Source organism: Rhynchophorus ferrugineus, unplaced genomic scaffold (assembly GCF_030347505.1).
Source record: "Rhynchophorus ferrugineus isolate W39M unplaced genomic scaffold, kcgeb_rfMv2 rfM10, whole genome shotgun sequence".
Lineage (NCBI taxonomy): Eukaryota > Metazoa > Arthropoda > Insecta > Coleoptera > Curculionidae > Rhynchophorus > Rhynchophorus ferrugineus.
This window is the reverse complement of record NW_027472589.1, coordinates 14,902,367-14,922,273: the sequence shown is the minus strand read 5'-3', so window position 1 is coordinate 14,922,273 and position 19,907 is coordinate 14,902,367. Positions and strand designations below refer to the sequence as shown.

General features: G+C 35.6%; 1 protein-coding gene across 1 annotated transcript in view; it reads right to left on the bottom strand.

Moving 5' to 3' along the window:
• The window catches only part of mgl (low-density lipoprotein receptor-related protein megalin), a 262,661-nt gene that overhangs the window by 16,304 nt on the left and 226,450 nt on the right, over positions 1-19,907 (bottom strand). The window contains exons 11-22 of the mRNA XM_076416595.1: positions 16,470-16,596; positions 12,146-12,317; positions 11,894-12,087; positions 11,756-11,838; positions 9,338-9,515; positions 9,098-9,284; positions 8,648-9,035; positions 5,695-6,412; positions 3,428-3,742; positions 3,013-3,357; positions 2,788-2,954; positions 2,565-2,725 (exon numbers count right to left, since the gene is read on the bottom strand). Of these exons, the coding sequence (XP_076272710.1) occupies positions 2,565-2,725; positions 2,788-2,954; positions 3,013-3,357; positions 3,428-3,742; positions 5,695-6,412; positions 8,648-9,035; positions 9,098-9,284; positions 9,338-9,515; positions 11,756-11,838; positions 11,894-12,087; positions 12,146-12,317; positions 16,470-16,596 (3,035 nt within the window). The remainder of the gene's footprint in view (positions 1-2,564; positions 2,726-2,787; positions 2,955-3,012; positions 3,358-3,427; positions 3,743-5,694; positions 6,413-8,647; positions 9,036-9,097; positions 9,285-9,337; positions 9,516-11,755; positions 11,839-11,893; positions 12,088-12,145; positions 12,318-16,469; positions 16,597-19,907) is intronic.

Genomic DNA, 19,907 nt, shown 5'->3' with positions numbered 1-19,907 from the left:
TTTCAGAACTATCACCCGACCACCTCGACATCAAGATCTCGCACGCTTATTTGCTTTATTTATTTTGCCATTTATTGACTATGTAGTTGTTATATCATTCACTTTGATTATTTTTATTTATTTGAGATGCTAGATTTTATATTGATACATTAAATGTAATTTAATCCTAAATCTACACATTTTATAATATTGTATGATAATATATGATATTGTTTGTTGGGACAAAACCAATTTTAACTTTTTAACAACATTTTAATTATATTATTTACTTATATACTTATGTATAATCTTAATTTGATGATACTTGCTAACAAGTTTTTTCTATTAGTTTAGTTCATATTTCATGTATAGAAATATGTTCTGGGCGTTTTTGTTACTTATTCAGAGATATTTGTGTAAAATATTTTATTCAAAGTATTACCCATCACCAATTATGACTGTTTCTCATTTTTGAAGTCATGAGTCGGAATAAGTGGTAGTCAGAAGGAATACTGTCTGGTGTATATGGCGGGTGTTATAGGGTTTTCACTTAAACATTTCTATATGCATTTTTACGAATTTTTTAAAATTTATTATTAGTCAGAAACTCGCGTGAGCCCATTTGTACTTCTTGCGCGTTTACTTATACGTCTCACTTCTTATTTGACTTCTTACTTTAACGATGATATAAAAACTCAAATAAAAGAAGAATATTTAAAGTACTTTAAAAAATATCAAAATTCCATTGCGGTTTGGTAGCCCCTTTAAACTGTTTCAGCCTGTAAATTGCTTCCGAATATAGAAAGATACAAATTTCTGATTGTGGTAAATAATTACCTAGGAAAATCGTAATACACGTGAGTAAGTTTCTGCACATGTTAGGATGGGGATATATGAGGTTCTTCATATATTTTTATGTGAGCTCCTACCATGATGATGTACCAATTTTATTTATAAGATCCAATTCACTTTTACTCTGAATGGGTTAAATGAACCTAAAGTTGTTAAAAGAAGTGAGGAGAAGAAGAAGAAGAAGAAGAGAAAAAAGGTCTCAAACAAGATCAAGGTTTTGGACGGAAGGTGGAAATGACTGCCTTGGATTATCTTTTTATTATTTCTTAATCTCTTTATTTATTTCTTAATTACCTCTATTTACAAGAGATCTTTTGTAGACCTTAAGTTTACTCAATTAGTTGTTTCGAAATGTTTTGTCAAATGACCCATGAGTCGACTCAGGCATTGTGTATTCAACAATGATGTTGACAGAGTACTTTCACGACTTTTGCGTCATTAAATGTGTTGTTAAACATTGCAACTTTCAATGGTAATTTGTCTAATAGTAATTACTATACATTGCAAATTGGACAGTTTCGGCAACATGTTAATGTTTCTTTTTAATTTTAAAAGCACATCACACATATTACAGCTAGCTTTCATTATGAGTAATTTTTTTAATATAAATCTAGAACCAAAGTTTCACAGCCAAACTTTTAATTGTGTTTAATGTATTTATTTATTTATTTATTGATTGATGAGTTGTTATGATGACAGTTTGATAATTGAATTTCTGAATTTCCCACGCAGTAACTTTAAATGTACCACTGCTGCCCGCTTACTGGTACACTCTGTTGTCGAGTAGAATTTTTACACTTTTACCTACATGTAATCTGGCTTGGTGTTTTTTTCGCATGCTGTTTAATTTCTTCACTGGCCTTAGGTACCTTTCGCTCTTTGTGGATGTCCTCATTTTTATTACGAGTCCATCATGGGATGTTAACAATGCTGCGAAGAGCTTTGTTTTGTCAAGTTGGGCTCATATTTATATTGAATTTCTTTGTGAAAACCCGTAGTGGCCCACCATTTATACAGTAACAATTTGCTGTGTAGTGATTGTTTGGATTTCTGTTCAAGCAATCGCCACATTTTTTAGCTTCGTACAAAGTTTTACTTGTTGTGTTCGCATAAGAAATTATCCCAGAGGCAATTATCAATAGCTCCATTTTCCATCCATTCTCCATTTTCCAATCCATTTTCTCGTAAGTAAAATCTAAATGTGTAAATTTTTGATTGTGCTGCCATTTCTTAGTGTTTTGGTTTTTTTTTAATTTCTAATGGTTTTTTCTTGTAAGGGGTAAAGCAGTATCATCTGCGAATATAGCCATGTAACTCCTTCGCATTGAGAGATATCAGTGGTATTAAACATCTTTCTTTTTATTTTTAAATTTTTTAACTTTCTCTCTAGAAATATAACCGAGCAATTTTTTTTTGTTTTAATGTTTTTTAGTATACTCGATTGCTGTGTATAAGACAGACGAGACGAGTTGCTCTTCTACAATAGTTTGTTTGAGGCCTTTAAGTGATTGGTCGATAATATGTTCGTTCGTGAAAACTTGTTTTAAGTATATATGGCACTCATAGTTTTGAATAGGTGTGTGAGATTTATTATACCCTTTCTTAGCAGCTTTAACAACGCCCTTTAGATCTTCCTATCTATTTAGAGTAAGTAAAAAGGAAGGTGTGGCGCCTTCTATGCCAAAGTTTGGACGCAAAAGTATGAAGTTGCATTACTATTTTTTATATCTTACCAGTGCCATTGGGCCTGACGCGGAAAATGCCATTCCATAGTCCTCGGTTGAACTCAACCCAATATATCCAGTTTTCGGCATAGTGTACATCAACATGCAGAATATGATGTCCTAATCCAGTAATAGGCACCATTGTTTCAGCAGAATCCTTCAAGCTATACCTAAAACAATTAATAAATACACATTAATAGACAGTACTAGTACAGACAGGGTGTTATAATACCCTCTAGCTTTATCCAATTGCGTGACCACCGCGAAGGTCTTGTAGGGCGAACAACTAATACCATTTCCTTTATAACCAATGCTGCACACGCATTTCCTGCTCCTGGACTCCCCGGGTATACAAATCTGTTCGCATCCTCCGTTATTCATTAAACAGGGATGATCGATCTGGAAATTATAATCATATTACAGAGACATCACCAGAAACTTCCTCGTGATCACTTACGAAAGGCCTTTTCCTGAATATGGTGAATGCCTTGAGATCCGGTTCGTTCTCCAGAATCATCCTGGGATTGCTTCCCGACGGTAGCGCCACCTGGACAAGTTTCTCGTAGCTGGGATCCAGGTAGTACAGTCTGCTTCCGATGACGTTGATGGACTTGGGCATGGCGATGTAATTGGCCTCGGATAAAATAGTGGTTCTTCTCCCGCCGTTGGTGTCGATGCTTTGCACCAGTGGGGGGTACTGGGTGCTGAAGTAAACAGTCTTGGTATCGATGTCGATTGTTATGGCTTCGGGTCTGTCGACGTCGTCTACTAAAATGACTGGGTTGGAACCGTCCATGTTGACCTAGACGAGAAACCATGACAATAATAATGAGAATAAACGAGTTCCATGGATGACTGGATTGAGTACGTACCTTGCCAACTTTTTGAGGTACTCCGTTACCGCCTCCATCGGTCCAGTATAATTTTCCTTCTGTCGGGTCCAAGCAAATAGCTGTGGGAGTGGCCACTGACGTCCTGTTACCGTCGTTCGCCAAAATAATGGTTCGGTGTCGAATTTTACCATCCACGCGCACTACCTCGAAGTTGCTGGCCAGTCGGTTTGCTATATACATGTTCCTACCTAGCCAATCGAAGGCGATGGCGCTGGGGGCACCGACAATTCCATTGTCCGCGCCTAGCAGTTGGGTTTTGTTACCACCTCCCAAAGGAGTAGTCCATAATGTACACTAAATAAAAATAGAGAAAGTTTTCATTGCTGCATTGTTCAAAAAAAAGTTCTATGTTAACTAACAGACTGTGAGCATTTTTTGATAAGAGTGTATTGAACCTGGGCAAATATCATGATCCTGGTGTAAAATGAGAAACTAAGTGTCTAGAAGCAGACCAAGAATTAATTAAGTTCAGACCCAGTTTACAGAAGAAAACAATATTTTTTCATCAATATAATGTACCTGTTCACACAATAAAAAATTACTAAAATAAGTAAATTCAGTTACAAATTGAGATACAACAGGTTGAGGGTCACTTGTTGCAGCTACAAATTATTTTTTAATTTCTTTTTCCGGAGATTTCATTAGCTTTCAAAACAAAAAAAAATTGAAGACGCAGAAATGGAAAAATTGGATTTAAGCCATTCAGGATGTCTTGTATATATTTGTTACAGCAATGATGACTAAAATATTGTATAAAGTATAACTTTTAGGTGTGATGTTAGGTGCTTGCATATATTTTGATCGACGATATATATAATGTAAACCACTGTTAAATTCGGTGTTTTTATTTTGTTTTCGAGTTATTAAGTGTATAAAGATTGATAAAGACCCAAATTCCTGAGAAACCTCCAGACAGCATAGTAGATGAGTCATCTGTTTCTAGCCATTTACATGCGATGAGAAAGATCCAAAAGGAAGGAAAATGACCAGCACACGAATTGTCTTAAGATGCCATTTTGGACTGTTTCAACAACCCAGTTTTGCAGTGACGTATTATAATTGGCAATGGAAAGTGGATCTGTTATGTGTTAGTCTAGGAGAAACCAAACGGTGAAGTGAAATATGTATGGCCTTTAAATTCTGCTGTCCATATGGTATGATCAGCATCAGCACATTCTCGACTTTGGCATGACAACGCTCGGCAATACGTTGCAAAAGTTACTTGAATAGGATGTTTTGATTACTACTTGTTCAGATTGATGCAGCACGGTTTTGAACTGCTGAAGAAGTGCAAAAATGGATCGACGATTGGATGCTACTAAACCAACATCGATATATATATATATATCTATAGCTTTTAAGGTATCATTGCTGCCTCCAACTGTTATTAATATACTACTGGAACACTCGTCCAGTAGTATTTTGGCGCTTTTATGTACACGCTATGGCTTGGTGTTTTTTTGCTAGCCGTAAGTACCTTTAGATATTTCAGGATGTTCTTATTTTTAGTATGCCATAGGACATTAAAGATGCTGCAAAGAACTTTGGCAAGATTCAGGTTTATATTAAATTTCTTTGTGCGAACTCCTAGTGCCACGCCGTTTATACAGTAACAATTTGCTGTTTAATGATTGTTTCGATTGCTAGTGCAGATAAAGTTCTGATCATTTCCTCTTAACGTGATCTTTCCACTTGAACTTGGCATCTATTGTTATGCCCATTTTGCTGTGTCCGCATACGGATTTACCTAGAGCCATTTATCAATGGCTAGTTCACTTTTTCGTAGATGAAATGCACGTGTATTGTACCAATTCTTCCAATAAATTCGTTTTTAAAGTAAAAAATTATCAGAATACATGCAAGCACCTAATACGAGTTATATACGAATTATAATAACCAAGATATTTTGGTGGAAATTGATTACTACATGAAATTTTTTTGATACAGGGATTTGGTAGGATTTATAGTAGGGAAGGCAGGGTTTATATACACACCCTTCAAGATAACAACCCTTAATACCACCTCTTCAATCAACATCAATTAAACATGCCGAATCTCAGTGATACAATAAACAAGTTAAATTCTCAGCTATATCATTCATATTTTCAGCCAAAGAACGATATTATATTTATACACGTGATAATCAGTTATTATACTTTGATTAATTCTGAATCATAGTATCATATTTTGATAACCAATAATTGAGACAAACCGCACCTTAGATGAATCGGTAAAATCATACTCACATTGTCTTCATCGTCAGGCCTGCTCTCCAACCAATAAATGGAGTTGGTCTTCCTGTCGTACTCGACTTGCTTGCCATTTTCTGCTCCCACCACTGGAGTGATGCCACCTGCAGTACTCTCATCGGGGGTCAAGCTCACATCGATGATTTGCGAGCCCTTCATTAACAAAATGAACGGACTGTCGTCCTCGGTGCAGCGTCCATCAGCAGTTATCTTGTATCCGGACCTACACTTGCAGGTATATCCGGAGGTCGTCGAGGGACTAGCCAAGCATATATGCTCGCAATTTGCCTGTATACACGGATTTTCCGTGATGGGTTGTAGGCTTGGATGGTGTACGTGGATGCTCAACGGTTGCGAAATCAGATGCGACACCACCGTCTGATTGTTACCCTTGAACTTGTGCGCAGACAGCACCCTGTTCAACTGACGGTCGGTCCAGTACAACGTGTCCTCGAAGATGGTCAGCGAATGAGGATGCAGCAAATAGTGACTTCCCGACAGGACGTTCTGACGACCTGTCCCGTCGTAATTGCAGAAATCGATGAAGTCCAACTTGGAGTCGGCGAAGTAGATGCGGTTCGTCGTGGTGTCCAGCGTGAGACCGTTGGGCCAGTAGATTTTCGTGTTGATGATGGTGGATCTGTTGGTTCCGTCCATGCCGATCCTCTCGATGCGTGGGTTCTCGCCCCAGTCGGTCCAGAAGAGCCATCTTGCGCTAAAAATAATATTTAAATAATCGTAACAAATCCAACTAGATGAATTTAAAAGTATATTTAAACAGCAAACACAAGAACAAAATTAACATTATTGATAAAAAATTAGAAAATAGTACCAGGGTAATTTTTTAAAAATATTTCATGATTCCATATCTAACATTATCAAGACCAGTTATTGTTTTTTGAGGCTTTAATGGTTTGTCTTTTATATTTCGGGACTTCATATATATCGCTATCAAAATCATTTGTTTATTAAAATTTCTTTCTTGTTTTTTAAGATAAAATATACTTTATAAAGATTAATCGACTTTTGCGTGAGCTAACCATTGCTCCAAGCAGTTTTTCCACTTTTATTAAGGCAGTTTCAAAACATAATTTCTTAAATCAACAAATGCTTGTTTAGTAAAAGGATTACATAGCTTATCTTTTATGTTTCGGGATTTGATATCTGACGCAAGCAAGTTCAGTTATTTATCAAAGTTTCTTGTTCTTCAATATATACTTTACTAGCGACCCGCCCCGGCTTCGCACGGGTGCAATGCTGATACTAAATTAAATACACTACAGAAAAAATATGAACGTTGTATATAAAAACATAGCGGCCCGCTCCGACTTTGCACGGGCATAAAATATATATGCCTATGTCACTCAATGAAAACATGATTAAAATCGATCCAGTATTTTTGGTTCATTCATTACTGCCCTTGGCCTGCACGCATTAAATTTGGAGTAAAACAATTCCTCTTCCCCTATACTTACTATGAAGATTTCCTGCTATCTTTGGAATATCTAAATTCATACAATTTTTATTACATTACACATTTTTAAACGCAAATTTTAAATTTGTAATATCTCCGAAAATATTTGTTTAATTTACATGCTGTAAGGAACCATATTGATCTATATTAATTGCACACTGTATTTAAGGTACTTAATTCGATAAGGATTAATGCCGTATTGCTTAAAATAGCTTCGTAAATAAGCCATTTTCTCACGTAAAAAGTAAACATTAAAAATAGTTAATGTGGGTTATCCCTAAAAGATAAACATATACCATCGCGGACTTTTTTGTAGACCTTTTTATGGTGTACAATACCGTAGTACATTAATTTGATCTAACTCGTAGGGTTAGGCAGCGTTTTTGCTAATTGCTAAATAAGCCTAAAAAATAGGTTAATTTACGACATCACGTTAGAAACCTCTAAAATTAGCAATGTTGCCTTAGTATATTATGCATGTATTATACATATAAACCTTCCTCTTGAATCACTCTATCTATTGAAAAAAACCGCATCAAAATCCGTTGCGTAGTTTTAAAGATTTAAGCGCACATAGGGATATAGGAACAGAAAAGGCGACTTTGTTTTATACTAAGTAGTGATAAGGATCAACACACTTTTGCATTATTCCAAATATTTTTCAACTTTTGTTAGGGGACTTTAAAAACGTGAGCTATTAAAGGAACTGTATTTCCAGTAAAACAGGGTTATCTTTTATATTTGGAATTTAACATCTAACGCTATTAAAATTAGTTGTTTATCAGAGTGGCTTTATTTTTTAAAAGCTATGCTTCATGAATATTAATAGATTTTACGTCAGCTAGTCAATGTTCCAAAGACTTTTCCCACTTTCATCCAAGCACTTCCAAAACATGAGTTTTTAAGGCAACAAGCTGCTTTGCAAGTAAAAATAGTACAATGGTCTTTTATATTTCGGGATTGATCTAACTTGTTAGAAAGGTCAGTTATTTATTGAAGTGTTTTTTTAGAGATATGCTTCTTGTAGAGCAATACATTTTTGAATGAACCTGTTGTGATGTTGGTATGCGTCTTTATCTCTTTAATCTTCTTTAACTCTCAAGGCCCTACCAAACGTAGTTTTTAAAACATCTGCTTGTCCATTTATCGAAAAATGTTATTGAATCCTACCTATTAGGTGTTTATGTTAGGTATGTACTTTAGATCATAAATGCAATAAACATTGTTCAACTCTAAAACAAGTGACTTTTGAATGAACTTCACATTTGTCTTTAAGTGAGTTGTGGTTATTATAAAAGTTAATATAAAATAGTAGTTTACATTATGAAATAGTAATTACGATAGTGTAGTTCTTTTGAGTGAATGGTTAAATCCTTTAGAGTTTCAGATAACATATAAAAAAGTTTTTTATTCACAAAATAAGGACAAAATCATTCTTGTATATCTGACCTTATCATTATAACATTATAAACATACCTTGGTTTGGGATCCAGACACATGCCTCTGGGTTGCGTAATGTTCTCCTTCACCAACACGATACGATTAAGCCCGTTCTCTTTCGCCACTTCGATGGTGTTCAATTTAGAATCCAACCAGTAGATGTTTCCACCGATCCAGTCGTACGCCAGACCTTCCACGAGATCCAGACCGGTCGAGATGATATCCACAGGGACGCTGTTTCTGTCCAGCTTCGAAATCTTCTTTAGTTTCATGTCCGACCAGAAAATGGTGCCTGAGTGCATGTTAGATGCAGTGGCGACGACGTTTTCAACTATAATCGGTACCCGTTCTAAGCTCTGGTCCTTCAGATCAGCCACAAGGATGGAATGACGATTGGATATGATTAGGAAGGCCGAAGAATGATCTGGTTGAAAGATTATTATAGGTAGTTAATATCATCAATGTTGGTTATTAAGAACAACATACTGTAAGCTTTGCAAGAATGTTTATCTGGTTCGAGGAGGTATCCGGGAACACAGCTGCAAAAGTACGAGCCCTTGGTGTTGACGCAACTTTGAGAACAAGTTCCTGGTGGGTCACATTCGTTCACATCCTCGCAATTTTGGCCGTCGGTGGATAAGGTCTCTCCAAGTGGACAAAGGCACAAAGGCCCCTGGAAAGGTCGTTGATTAGAAAAGAAGATTTTCACAGATCCAGATTACTTACGTTAGGCGTTTGCTTGCAACCGTTCGAACAGAGACCTGACTGATGATCGCATTCTTTGAAGTCGCAGTCGGGACCTTCGTCATTACCGTTGGGACAATCGGGTTTGCCATCACAAACGCTGGTTATGTTAATGCAGACGTCAGTGACTAACGGACACTTCCATTGATCGGAACGACATCTATAAAACGAGACGAGATTTTAGATTTTTTTAAATTTATTTACGGTCAACAACAAAATTTTTAAACCAATTTAATCAAATTCGATGTATTTGTGGGCGCTGAAACCATATTTCTTATCAGTTCTTTTATTACACACAAATCTTTATATTAACTAATAAATTACTAAAATGCGAATAATAGGTGTTCATTTTTTTTCTGAATTTTTTCAATTTTCTTTGTAAAGTTGCATGCTCTTTTTCTCTTTGCTGACTTCTTGGTTTCCCTTCTTGTTCTTTAATATGATGCATTTTGTTCTTCTCTCTGAAAGGGCCAACAGTCACACTCGTATCATTTCCTCGTCTCCCTTCTGTCCTGGTGAAACCGTCTCTTTTGCTCTTCTCTCGCATTACCCAGTTTCTCAAGAGAAAAGTCAAAATGCTTGTCCGAGAGTTTTGAACTTATCATATTAGCTACTATAGGTTTATATCAAGTCGTCCCGTTTTTCATCAAGTTACCAATATTCCTTCTCTCAGTTTGGCTTCTTCCAAATAAGGACACTTTTTACCCAAATATATGAAACAATCACCAACTGTAGACCAAGCTTTAGAACACAATATTCAACCTTGATTTTAATATCACTGAAAATTATTGGGGTAAGTTAGTTAGAACGTATTGTGTACTCAAATGGTAAACAATTTAATAATGTTGAACAGCCATAAAATGCTATCCCAAATGTGTGGGAGAAAAGAAAGAACGAGAAAAGAGATACGAAATTCTGACGAATAAACTGATTGAAAAATTAAAAATATTCATCAGTTTTTTCATCATCAGATCTGCATTTTTTTAATTTACTGTGCTACAGTTTTCTCGCGTCCTTCGAGCGACACGTTTTGTCTGTTTATATACCAAGAGTAGCTGTTTATTTGTGATGTTTACATTTTACCATAACTAACCGTCTTTAATTGTAGAAGCTGAATGCTAAAAATACTTTTGTTAAGAGTTGTATCGAAAAATGCAATAGTGTGCTAAAGTTTTGTCGGGGAGTTTAACAATGTTGATCCCTTACTCTATACTCTACTGTTCCTTTACATATACAGCATATATATAAAGCATATACAAAATATGTGAAACTCGTTTGTTGACACCATCAAATAATAAGCTGTATAGTTAATTTTCTGTAAAATTATATTAATATTTTAGATATTAATATCAGAGAAGATAGCTGGTTTGCTATCCCCAAACCTTTCTGGATTTGGGAATGCCAGTCGAACCGCCGATCGAAGTGAAGACCTAGGTACGTGACGTTATCAAGCCATGGAATTATTGCGGTGTCGATCTTAAGTTACGAGACGCGCAGTGCCTAACGCTTCTTACGGAAAATAAATTAAATTACTAAAATGCGAATAATAAGTCTTAATTTTTTTTTCTGAATTTTTTCAATTTTCTTTGTAAAGTTGCATGCTCTTTCTCTCTTTGCTGACTTCTTGGTTTTCTTTCTTGTTCTTTAATATGATGCATTTTGTTCTTCTCTCTGAAAGGGTCAACAGTCACACTCGTATCATTTCCTCGTCTCCCTTCTGGCCTGGTGAAACCGTATCTTTTGCTTTTCACTCGCATTACCCAGTTTCTCAAGAGAAAAGTCAAAATGCTTGTCTGAGAGTTTTGAACTTATCATATTAGCTACGGTAGGTTTATATCAAGTCGTCCCGTTTTTCATCAAGTTACCAATATTTCTTCTCTCAGTTTAGCTTCTTCCAAATAAGGACATTTTTTACCCAAATATATGAAACAATCACCAACTGCAGACAAAGCTTTAGAACACAATATTCAACCTTGATTTTAATATCATATATAATATATCATATATCATAGTGTGCTAAAGTTTTGTCGGGGAGTTTAACAATGTTGATCCCTTACTCTATACTCTATTGTTCCTTTACATATACAGCATATATATAAAGCATATACAAAATATGTGAAACTCGTTTGTTGACACCATCAAATAATAAGCTGTATAGTTAATTTTCTGTAAAATTATATTAATATTTTCGTTTCCTTCATATGGGGTAAATGAGCAACCAACAATTCTCAAGTAGTAATACGTAATTTAAATTTGTTTTTGATATTATTTATCATATTAAAATATCAGAAATTGGTGACTGATATGTTTTGTATATTGTTATTTTCGGAACCAAGGCCTCAAATAAATTAAATTTATCTAAAAAGTTTTATTTCGATAAGAAAATAAGTGAAATAATACCTTAATGGTGGTTTTTTACAAGCGTGGAAGTACGTTTCATCTGATCCGTCGTCGCAGTCCTCTTTTCCGTCACAAATGTATGCCTGGAATCGATAAAAAACGATAAATTCAATATGTAAAATTATTTTCATCGTCTACCTTGAATATGCACTGAGTATTATTGCATTTGAAGAAATTGGAAGGACAGTCGACGTTGCTGCAGGATTCCGGCTCGTCAGATCGGTCGTCGCAGTCAGGAGTACCGTCACAGTGCCAGGATTTCGGTATACAGATGCCCGACGATTGACATTGGAATTGTTTTTCTAGGTTACACTGGTCTGGTGCTATTGACGCTGGAAATTATCAACAATAATCACTGATACGTCGCCGGTATTAAGTAGCAATACGTACGACAACCCAGCTCGTCGCTGCCGTCATTACAATCCGGGATTCCGTCGCATTTGTAGCTTTCCTGGACACACTGGCGTAGATCAGCACATTTGAACTGATTTGACTTACAAGTGATCGGCGGACAGTCCTGTTCATCTTGTTTGTCGAAGCAGTCATCATCCCCATCACAGACCTTTGTAAAATATAATCGATACATCAATTTGAAAATATAAGAACTGCTAAAATACAATTTAAATCATTTGTAGAATGTATATGTACCGCATAATCTCAATTATCACAACAGGAGTAAGTAGTAATTCCATAGTGAAGAAATTAATTCGTGTTTTCAAGATTAAGACATTGTTATTTTTTGAAGTCTCTGAAAAGTATTATCTGATATGAACGAGAATTGCAGAAAACATAATTACTATTCAGTTAAGTAAAGTTAGAGCAATTGCTTATAAATTATGATTTGTTACTTTGAATAGATACAGAAACGAATTGCAGTTTTATCAGTGTTGTTTTGTTTGGTCCTTAAAATTTGTGCTGACGAAATATTGTCCACTATAAAACGAAACACTTACTTAGCAGTCACAACAACATTCAGTATTAAGTGATGATTTCTATTTCAAAGAAAACAACTGATGGTCAATCATGTTAAACGCAATAATAGCCGTTTAGAAGCTACAGGAAAATATTTAGAGCTTTGTAAGTTATTCAGTAAAAATTCTTTTAGTATATCATATAAATCATCTACTAGAAAAATTGCAGAACACGGATACTTTGTAAAAAAACTAATTTTCTAGTTGTTAATTATAGTTCATTTTAATAAAAAAAACGCTTTAAAGTAATAATCTAATTGGTTACTAAACACTATCAAACGTTTTTAAACACATACTTTTTCTGATGATACTGCCATAATGGCTGTATGTAAAGACAACGAGCAAACAGCAATGAAATTCCAGACGTTGCTAAAAAAATAACAATTGGAGCAAGTAATAGAGAGTCAGTTTGAATGAGACTAAATGTACGTCAATTTTGCATATACAAGGAATCATTTTTTTTTGTTCTCGCCTAAAACCAGGCGGTGGAATGCATGACGCATACCTGGTCGCGGAGACTTGCCCTGGAGTGACAAGTTGGATCGGGATATGACGGACTGTCTCTGGGCTTACCAATAATATACACTAAACCGAAAGCGGCTCACAATTGACCCCTGTGGATCGCTACTGCTACTAAATTTAATGCAATTTGGGGATATGGCACCCGCTGATCGGGCAGCCGTTATTGGGCACGAGGACCCGGCGATTCTATTGATTCTCGAACCTGAGTTAACACACAACTGGATACTATTGTATGGGGGCAAAAGTTATGACTGTAGCGACGGATGAGGTCGTTTGAGTCTGGAAAAGGGAGGGAGTTTAGCGGTGTCGCGGCGTTAAGCTCCCAGCATGTCGACCAGCTCGCGAACAAGCGCGTTTTCAGAAGAACTTGAACTGAGTTGTTGTTTGTGGAATGGTTGAGATATGAAGTGCTTGATTTCTGGAGTGTCAGTTTCCCTATGAATTTGATTATTTCTGACAAACCATGAAGCGTTTAATATTCTCATGAGGAGCATATTTTGGAAAACTTGAAGCCGTTTGACATGGTTGGGCGTACTTGATCTAATGTCTATTTGAAGTAGACATTAGATCCGTAGAGGAGTACGAACCGAATTAACATCTTGTAAAATAAGCATTTGATGGAGATGGGAAGTTTGCTAGAAGGACAGATCAGAGAAGATAGCAGGTTTGTTATCTTCTCTGATCTACCTTTCTGGATTGCTTTCTGGATTTGGGAATGCCGGTCGAACCGCCGGTCGAAGTGAAGACCTAGGTACGTGACGTTATCCAGCCATGGAATTATTGCGGTGTCGATCTTAAGTTACGAGACGCGCAGTGCGTAACGCTTCTTATGGAAAATGATGGCCTGGGTTTTCAGGGGTTTGATTTGCAACCTCCAGAATTTGAACCGTATGATCGAGCTGCTTCTGTAAACGTTCATGAATTGTAACTTCGAACCTGGCGGTAGTGAAGAAAGTAGTATCGTCAGCGTAAAATGTGACGTCAATGTGCTCTTTCCTCAGCAGATCTGAAATAAAGAGGTTAAATAAGGCTGGGGCCAGCGGGGAACCTTGAGGTACTCCAGTATCGATTTGTTTACGACTGGAAAGTGATTCCCTGATCTTGACCTGAAAAGATCTGTCCGAAGGCTAGGACTTGATGAGAGTGGTTAGGTCTTCTGGGAGGCCTAACCGCACGCACTTTGCGATCAAACCAGTGCCAGACTTTGCCGAAGGCTTTGGTTAGGACCAGAAGTACTGCTCCAAGCTTTTTACGTTGGTCGAGAGCGTGATGGATGTGTGCAGCCAGATCAGGAATGATGTTGTTTTCCTTTGTGAAATACTTGAGAGCGTAGAGTATTGCCTTTTCGGCAAGCTTCGAAATGGCATTGAGAAGGCTGATAGGCCTGTAGTCAGATGAAGATGATTTTGCTCCTTTCTTGGGGATAACCGTTATATGTGCGTGTTTCCAAGACGCCGGGAAATATTGCAGCCTCATGATGGAGTTAATGATGTTTGCCAGTTCTACGAGCTACTTATGCGGGAGCTTTTTAACTGAATAATCGATATCCCGTCGAAACCTGCAGATTTCTTGGTTTGATTTTTTGAGTTGGATTCGTTGATGACAGTGTCATTGTCTTTAGCTTTAGTATTCTCTGCGGGTGGGAGGCATTTCATCTGAGCTTCGTAGGTCTCTGCAAGGAGCTCGACTTTTTCTTGGTCAGTGACTGCGAAATTTCCTGTAACCGCTGACTTCAGGGGGAGGGGGATGACATTGTGCGTCTTGCCCACGAGGCATTTGGAGACACGCCGGAAGGAAGGGGGACCATCCAGTCTTTGGCCCGCGAGAAATGAGTTCCATTTCATTGCTCGCCAAGTCGAGACGGCCATCATCAGGATAAATACTCTCTTCGAAAGCTTCACTGAAAGGCTCGTGTAAATAAGAAAAAAAAACTGGATATCAAATGTAGAAGTATGTATTGGCTATTGGCTAAGACCACGTTGATAAGAAGATTAAGCCTTTTGAGCGGGTGTATTGTGATGTTTGTGTAAAAGCAGATCACATGTGATTTTTCGATATGAAATTTTTTTATTTTTTAGTAATATGAGACCGCTTAATATTACTTCTTGAGCAAGTATTGATCAAATTGTTCAGAATCTAATTTTTTAGTAATAGCACAGTTAATATTTAATAATTAAAAGAAAAACATTTTTAAATAATATAAATCAAAAAAATTCGTAAAAGTTTTCGGAGAGATGTTAAAAGATTTTCAATAAACTATCTTCGTTATAAAGTTGACGTCCACCTCTAGGAATTTAGTTTGATCATAAGTTCGTCCAGTTTTAATGATGCCAGAATAACTAAACTAGTTCGGGACGTAAAATATCGAGGCGAAATCGACCTTTAATACTTCGGATTCGAAGGTGATTATGCAAAATAAAAGAGACCCTGATGATTTCCGTCTTAAGGGAAAAGAAAAACGTCGGAAAGTTCGAAGAATATTAAGGGAAACTTCTTGGATACCGTAAAATTTCTAGTAATTTTTATTTAAAGAATTTGTCTTCAGCATCTTATTTTTGTTAAGCCGGTCAATATTAACTTAATAGAAATCCGCTCTAAACTTTTCGTATATTTTAATTGGCATTAATTATTCTACGATTCTCAAGCAGGCTCTTAACATAATATATTTATGTTATGTTATATTTATATATTATAATATTTGATGCTTTGATGTAGTTTATTATAAATAGTAGGTGATGTTTGAGTCAGTCTTTTAGAAATCAAAATCAATCTTGAGAAATGTTATTAGTTGGTAGTTTATTTTATTATGTTCATAAATATTACGTCTTTTTCTGTAATATGATGATAGATAGACTTCTTTTTACCTGATTTACGACATATAAACCTACTACATATTTTGTCAAATTACAGTTTGGGTTCAATACATTTTGTCTATGTCTCGTTTCACTGCAGGGAACATTTTTGAAGATCATACGTCTCTATAGACACAGGATAGAGAGAGAACTAGAACTATTTTAGCATTTTTGGCTTTAATAAAAATGTTACCAAGTCTTGCGCTCAACTAACAATCTGTTTTATATGTTTTTATCGTAAGTTGTAATTTTTATGTCACGTAATTTTAACATATCGATAAAGGATTTAAAAAAGTCAGCAGAAGAGATAGTTTATTGAGATTAAATTTTCTTATTCGATTACGAACCACTTACTATAATTACACTTACCCAGTTTTGCGGTATGCAATGACCGGTTCTAGGACACGTAAATTGATAGTAAGCACAAGTCTTTTCGGCGCAGGAGTCTCCTTCGTCGCTACCATCTCCACAGTCGTTTTCTGAGTCACATTTCCAGCTAGACAGTAATAAAACGGACAGTCATTAGAACTAATTATCGAATTATCACTTTTCCGTTATTTTGTACGGCAAAATTATATAAAAATATTAGAAAGATTTAATATCTTATTTAAGTTTTGTATGTAATAGGAGATGAGGCTACTATTAGATTTCGAAATCCTCAATTTCGCCCTTGATCCATGTCCTGATATTTAATTGTGTTTTTATTTGGATATTGTAGTGGATTATATAATCATTTTATTGTTTGAGTATTCGTAAACTAAAGGCAGATTGACAAAAATATAAACTCAGATTATTGTCATAAATTATGTGTACCAACGTGAGAAAACTTTCGGCAGCATTCGCAAAAAAATCATTGGGCGAAAAGCGGCGTATTTGCCAGATTTGATACCCTTCCAGTTCTTTTTCAGGATATACTTACTTTAGGTATGTATGTATGTATGTTTAGTATGTACTTACTAATATGGTATTATCTCCTGTTAAATCAATATATTTACTTCAAAGGTTTCTTAATTTTTTTTATTCCTTCCAAATAAGAGGTTTTCTTAAAACGCTTATTTTAGTGATGATCTCTTCCTTCGACCTAAATATTTTACCACCCAACTATTTATTCAGGTTTGGAAAAAGAAAATAGTCGATGTAGACTAAATATGGAGAATATGCTGACTATGGTAACCTGTTTTGATGGAACAACAATTTTTTTTTCGCCACATGTGGTCGTTTCTGCTTCAAATCAATATCAACTCTGTTCAAAAATTCTGAATAATATTTGCCGTTGTGTTGATTGTTTCTTGGTCTTTGGGGTTTTGTGAAGTACCTTTTCAGTTTATATGCCTCCATGTAATGTGCTACCTCATGTAACAGGTGAGTTGAAAAGTCCTCGGCCTGACAGATAAATGGCGCTACTAGAATTAAATCCATATGTTTTTTTAGTTAGCCCTAACCCTCAAAAGATGCGCGTATAAATTTGACAGCTGTCGGATCATTAGTTTGTGAATTATAGCATTTTGAGAGAAGCAAATTTGACTTCATGCAGAGTTTCCGGAAACTTCCCCAGGAATATCAACCATCAAAGATTGGTATGCTAAGTTTAGAGGTGGTGAAATGAGCACCGAAGACGGTGAACGCAGTGTATGCTTAAAAGAAGTTGTTACCGGCGAAAACATTAAAAATATCCACAAAATGATTTTGAATGACCGTAAATTGAAATTGAATGAAATAGCAGACACTCTAAAGATATCAACTGAACGTGTACATCATATCATTCGGGAATATTTGGGTATGAAAAAGCTCTGTGCAAACTGGGTGGCGCGCTAGCCTACTTTTGACCAAAAACAATGACGAGTTGATGATTCGGAGCAGTGTTTGAAGATGATCAAGCCTAATAAATTCCGAAGTCCAATCGACAGCCTTCCGAGTGGATTGTACACGATGGACCCGCTCCAAAGCATGGGCAAACGCAACAGTCGGCCGGCAAGGTTATGGCGTCTGTATTTTGGGATGCGCATGGAATAATTTTCATTGACAACCTTGAGAAAGGAAGGACCATCGACAGCGACTATTAAATAGGGTTATTGGACAAAAAGGGAAAAAGGCCGCATTTGATAAAAAAGAAAGTGCTGCTTCACCAAGACAATGCACCGTGTCACAGTCAGTGAAAACGATGGCAAAAATCCATGAACTGGGCTTCGAGTTGCTTCCTCATCCACCGTATTCTCCAGATCTGGCCCCCAGCGACTATTTCCTGTTTTCAGATCTTAAAAGAATGCTCGCCGGGACAAAAATTTCTTCGATTGAAGGGGTGATCGCCGAAACTGAGGCCTATTTTGAGGCAAAGAACAAATCGTACTACAAAAATGGTATCGAGAAGTTGGATGGTCGCTATAATCAGTGTATCACCCTTGAAGAGAATTATGTTGAATTAAAAAAAACTAATTTTGCCAAAAAAATGTTTTTTACTATGGTAGGCCGGGGACTTTTCAATTGACCTATTATTTGCATTTTTTGATTTCCACTGATTTATCGACAATTTATGACGTAACTTCTTTGGACGACCTGAACATTCGGCGTTATTTGTAAACTATTTCTTAACCATAGAAATTGAGGATAGTATATTCGCAGAGTCTTCCCATTGTGTTCACAAAATTTTCTTGATTTCGGTGATTTCCATCTTAGTTAGAATTCACACAGCAATCTACTAATAGATGCCAGGTGAAGGAAGTAGTAACGCATTTAAAGTTATTCGTGTTGATTTTATTCAAATTTGCGATTAATGTATTTCAAACTATAGAATCGTATTTTATTAATCAAATGAGATAATTTAATTAAAAGTCTGGTATAACAACATTCAATTCAACAAAAACACTATTAAATCTGATAGCATAGTTCAAGGCAAAAACTCGAAAACCTAGAAATGGCATATAAGAACATATATTATTGGCTTATATAGTATGAACATATGCTGAAGATTAGTATGGATTTGAAATATTATATAGTAGTATTATGAAAATACTACTATTCACTAAGATGACTGGCAAATGTACATAAAATGCATAACTTAATGGGATATTCTGGGCTTGAAATTTGAAAAACCCTTTAAGAATATACCTTTCAAAGGATTTTTCAAGATTTAATTTATTTTCGGAGATATAGCTGCTTTACTGACTGACACTGAAACCGTCGTGTCTAAAAATGGAACTTTAAAAGTGTTTCTCTAGACGGTTGATCTCAAGTTTTACTGAACAGATTTACGAAAATACTTTTAACAAAAAAATTGACCCAACCGAACAAAAAAAATAAATAAGGAACTCACTAAAAATTCGAAAATAATCAAACTTAAATTTTTAACACATAAAAAACGTTTTAAAATAACATATGTACACAATAGGCGTTGTAATAACTAAATAAAAAGAAACAAAAACTACATGTATTTTATATTCTAATATATACACACATAGTCGGTAGCGAACAACAAATCAGATTTGTTTTGTTCGTAATTTAATTTTAAGAACACAACGGAACCCAAACAGTTATATTAATTTAGATTTGTTTTGTTGGTAATTTAATTTTTTGTAGATGTCACAAAACTGTATTATTATTATTGTATTGTTTGAGTTCGGCACCGCTTTCAAAATAATCAGTTGGTAGAAGTAAAAATAATATTGTAAATAGATAAATAAGTTTAGGTAGGTATTAAGCAAAATTAGGTGTATATATATATATATATTAGAATATAAAATAAGTATAGTAAAATAGGTGTAGTTAAATAAGGTTTTTGTTTATTTTTATTTAGTTATTACAACGATTATT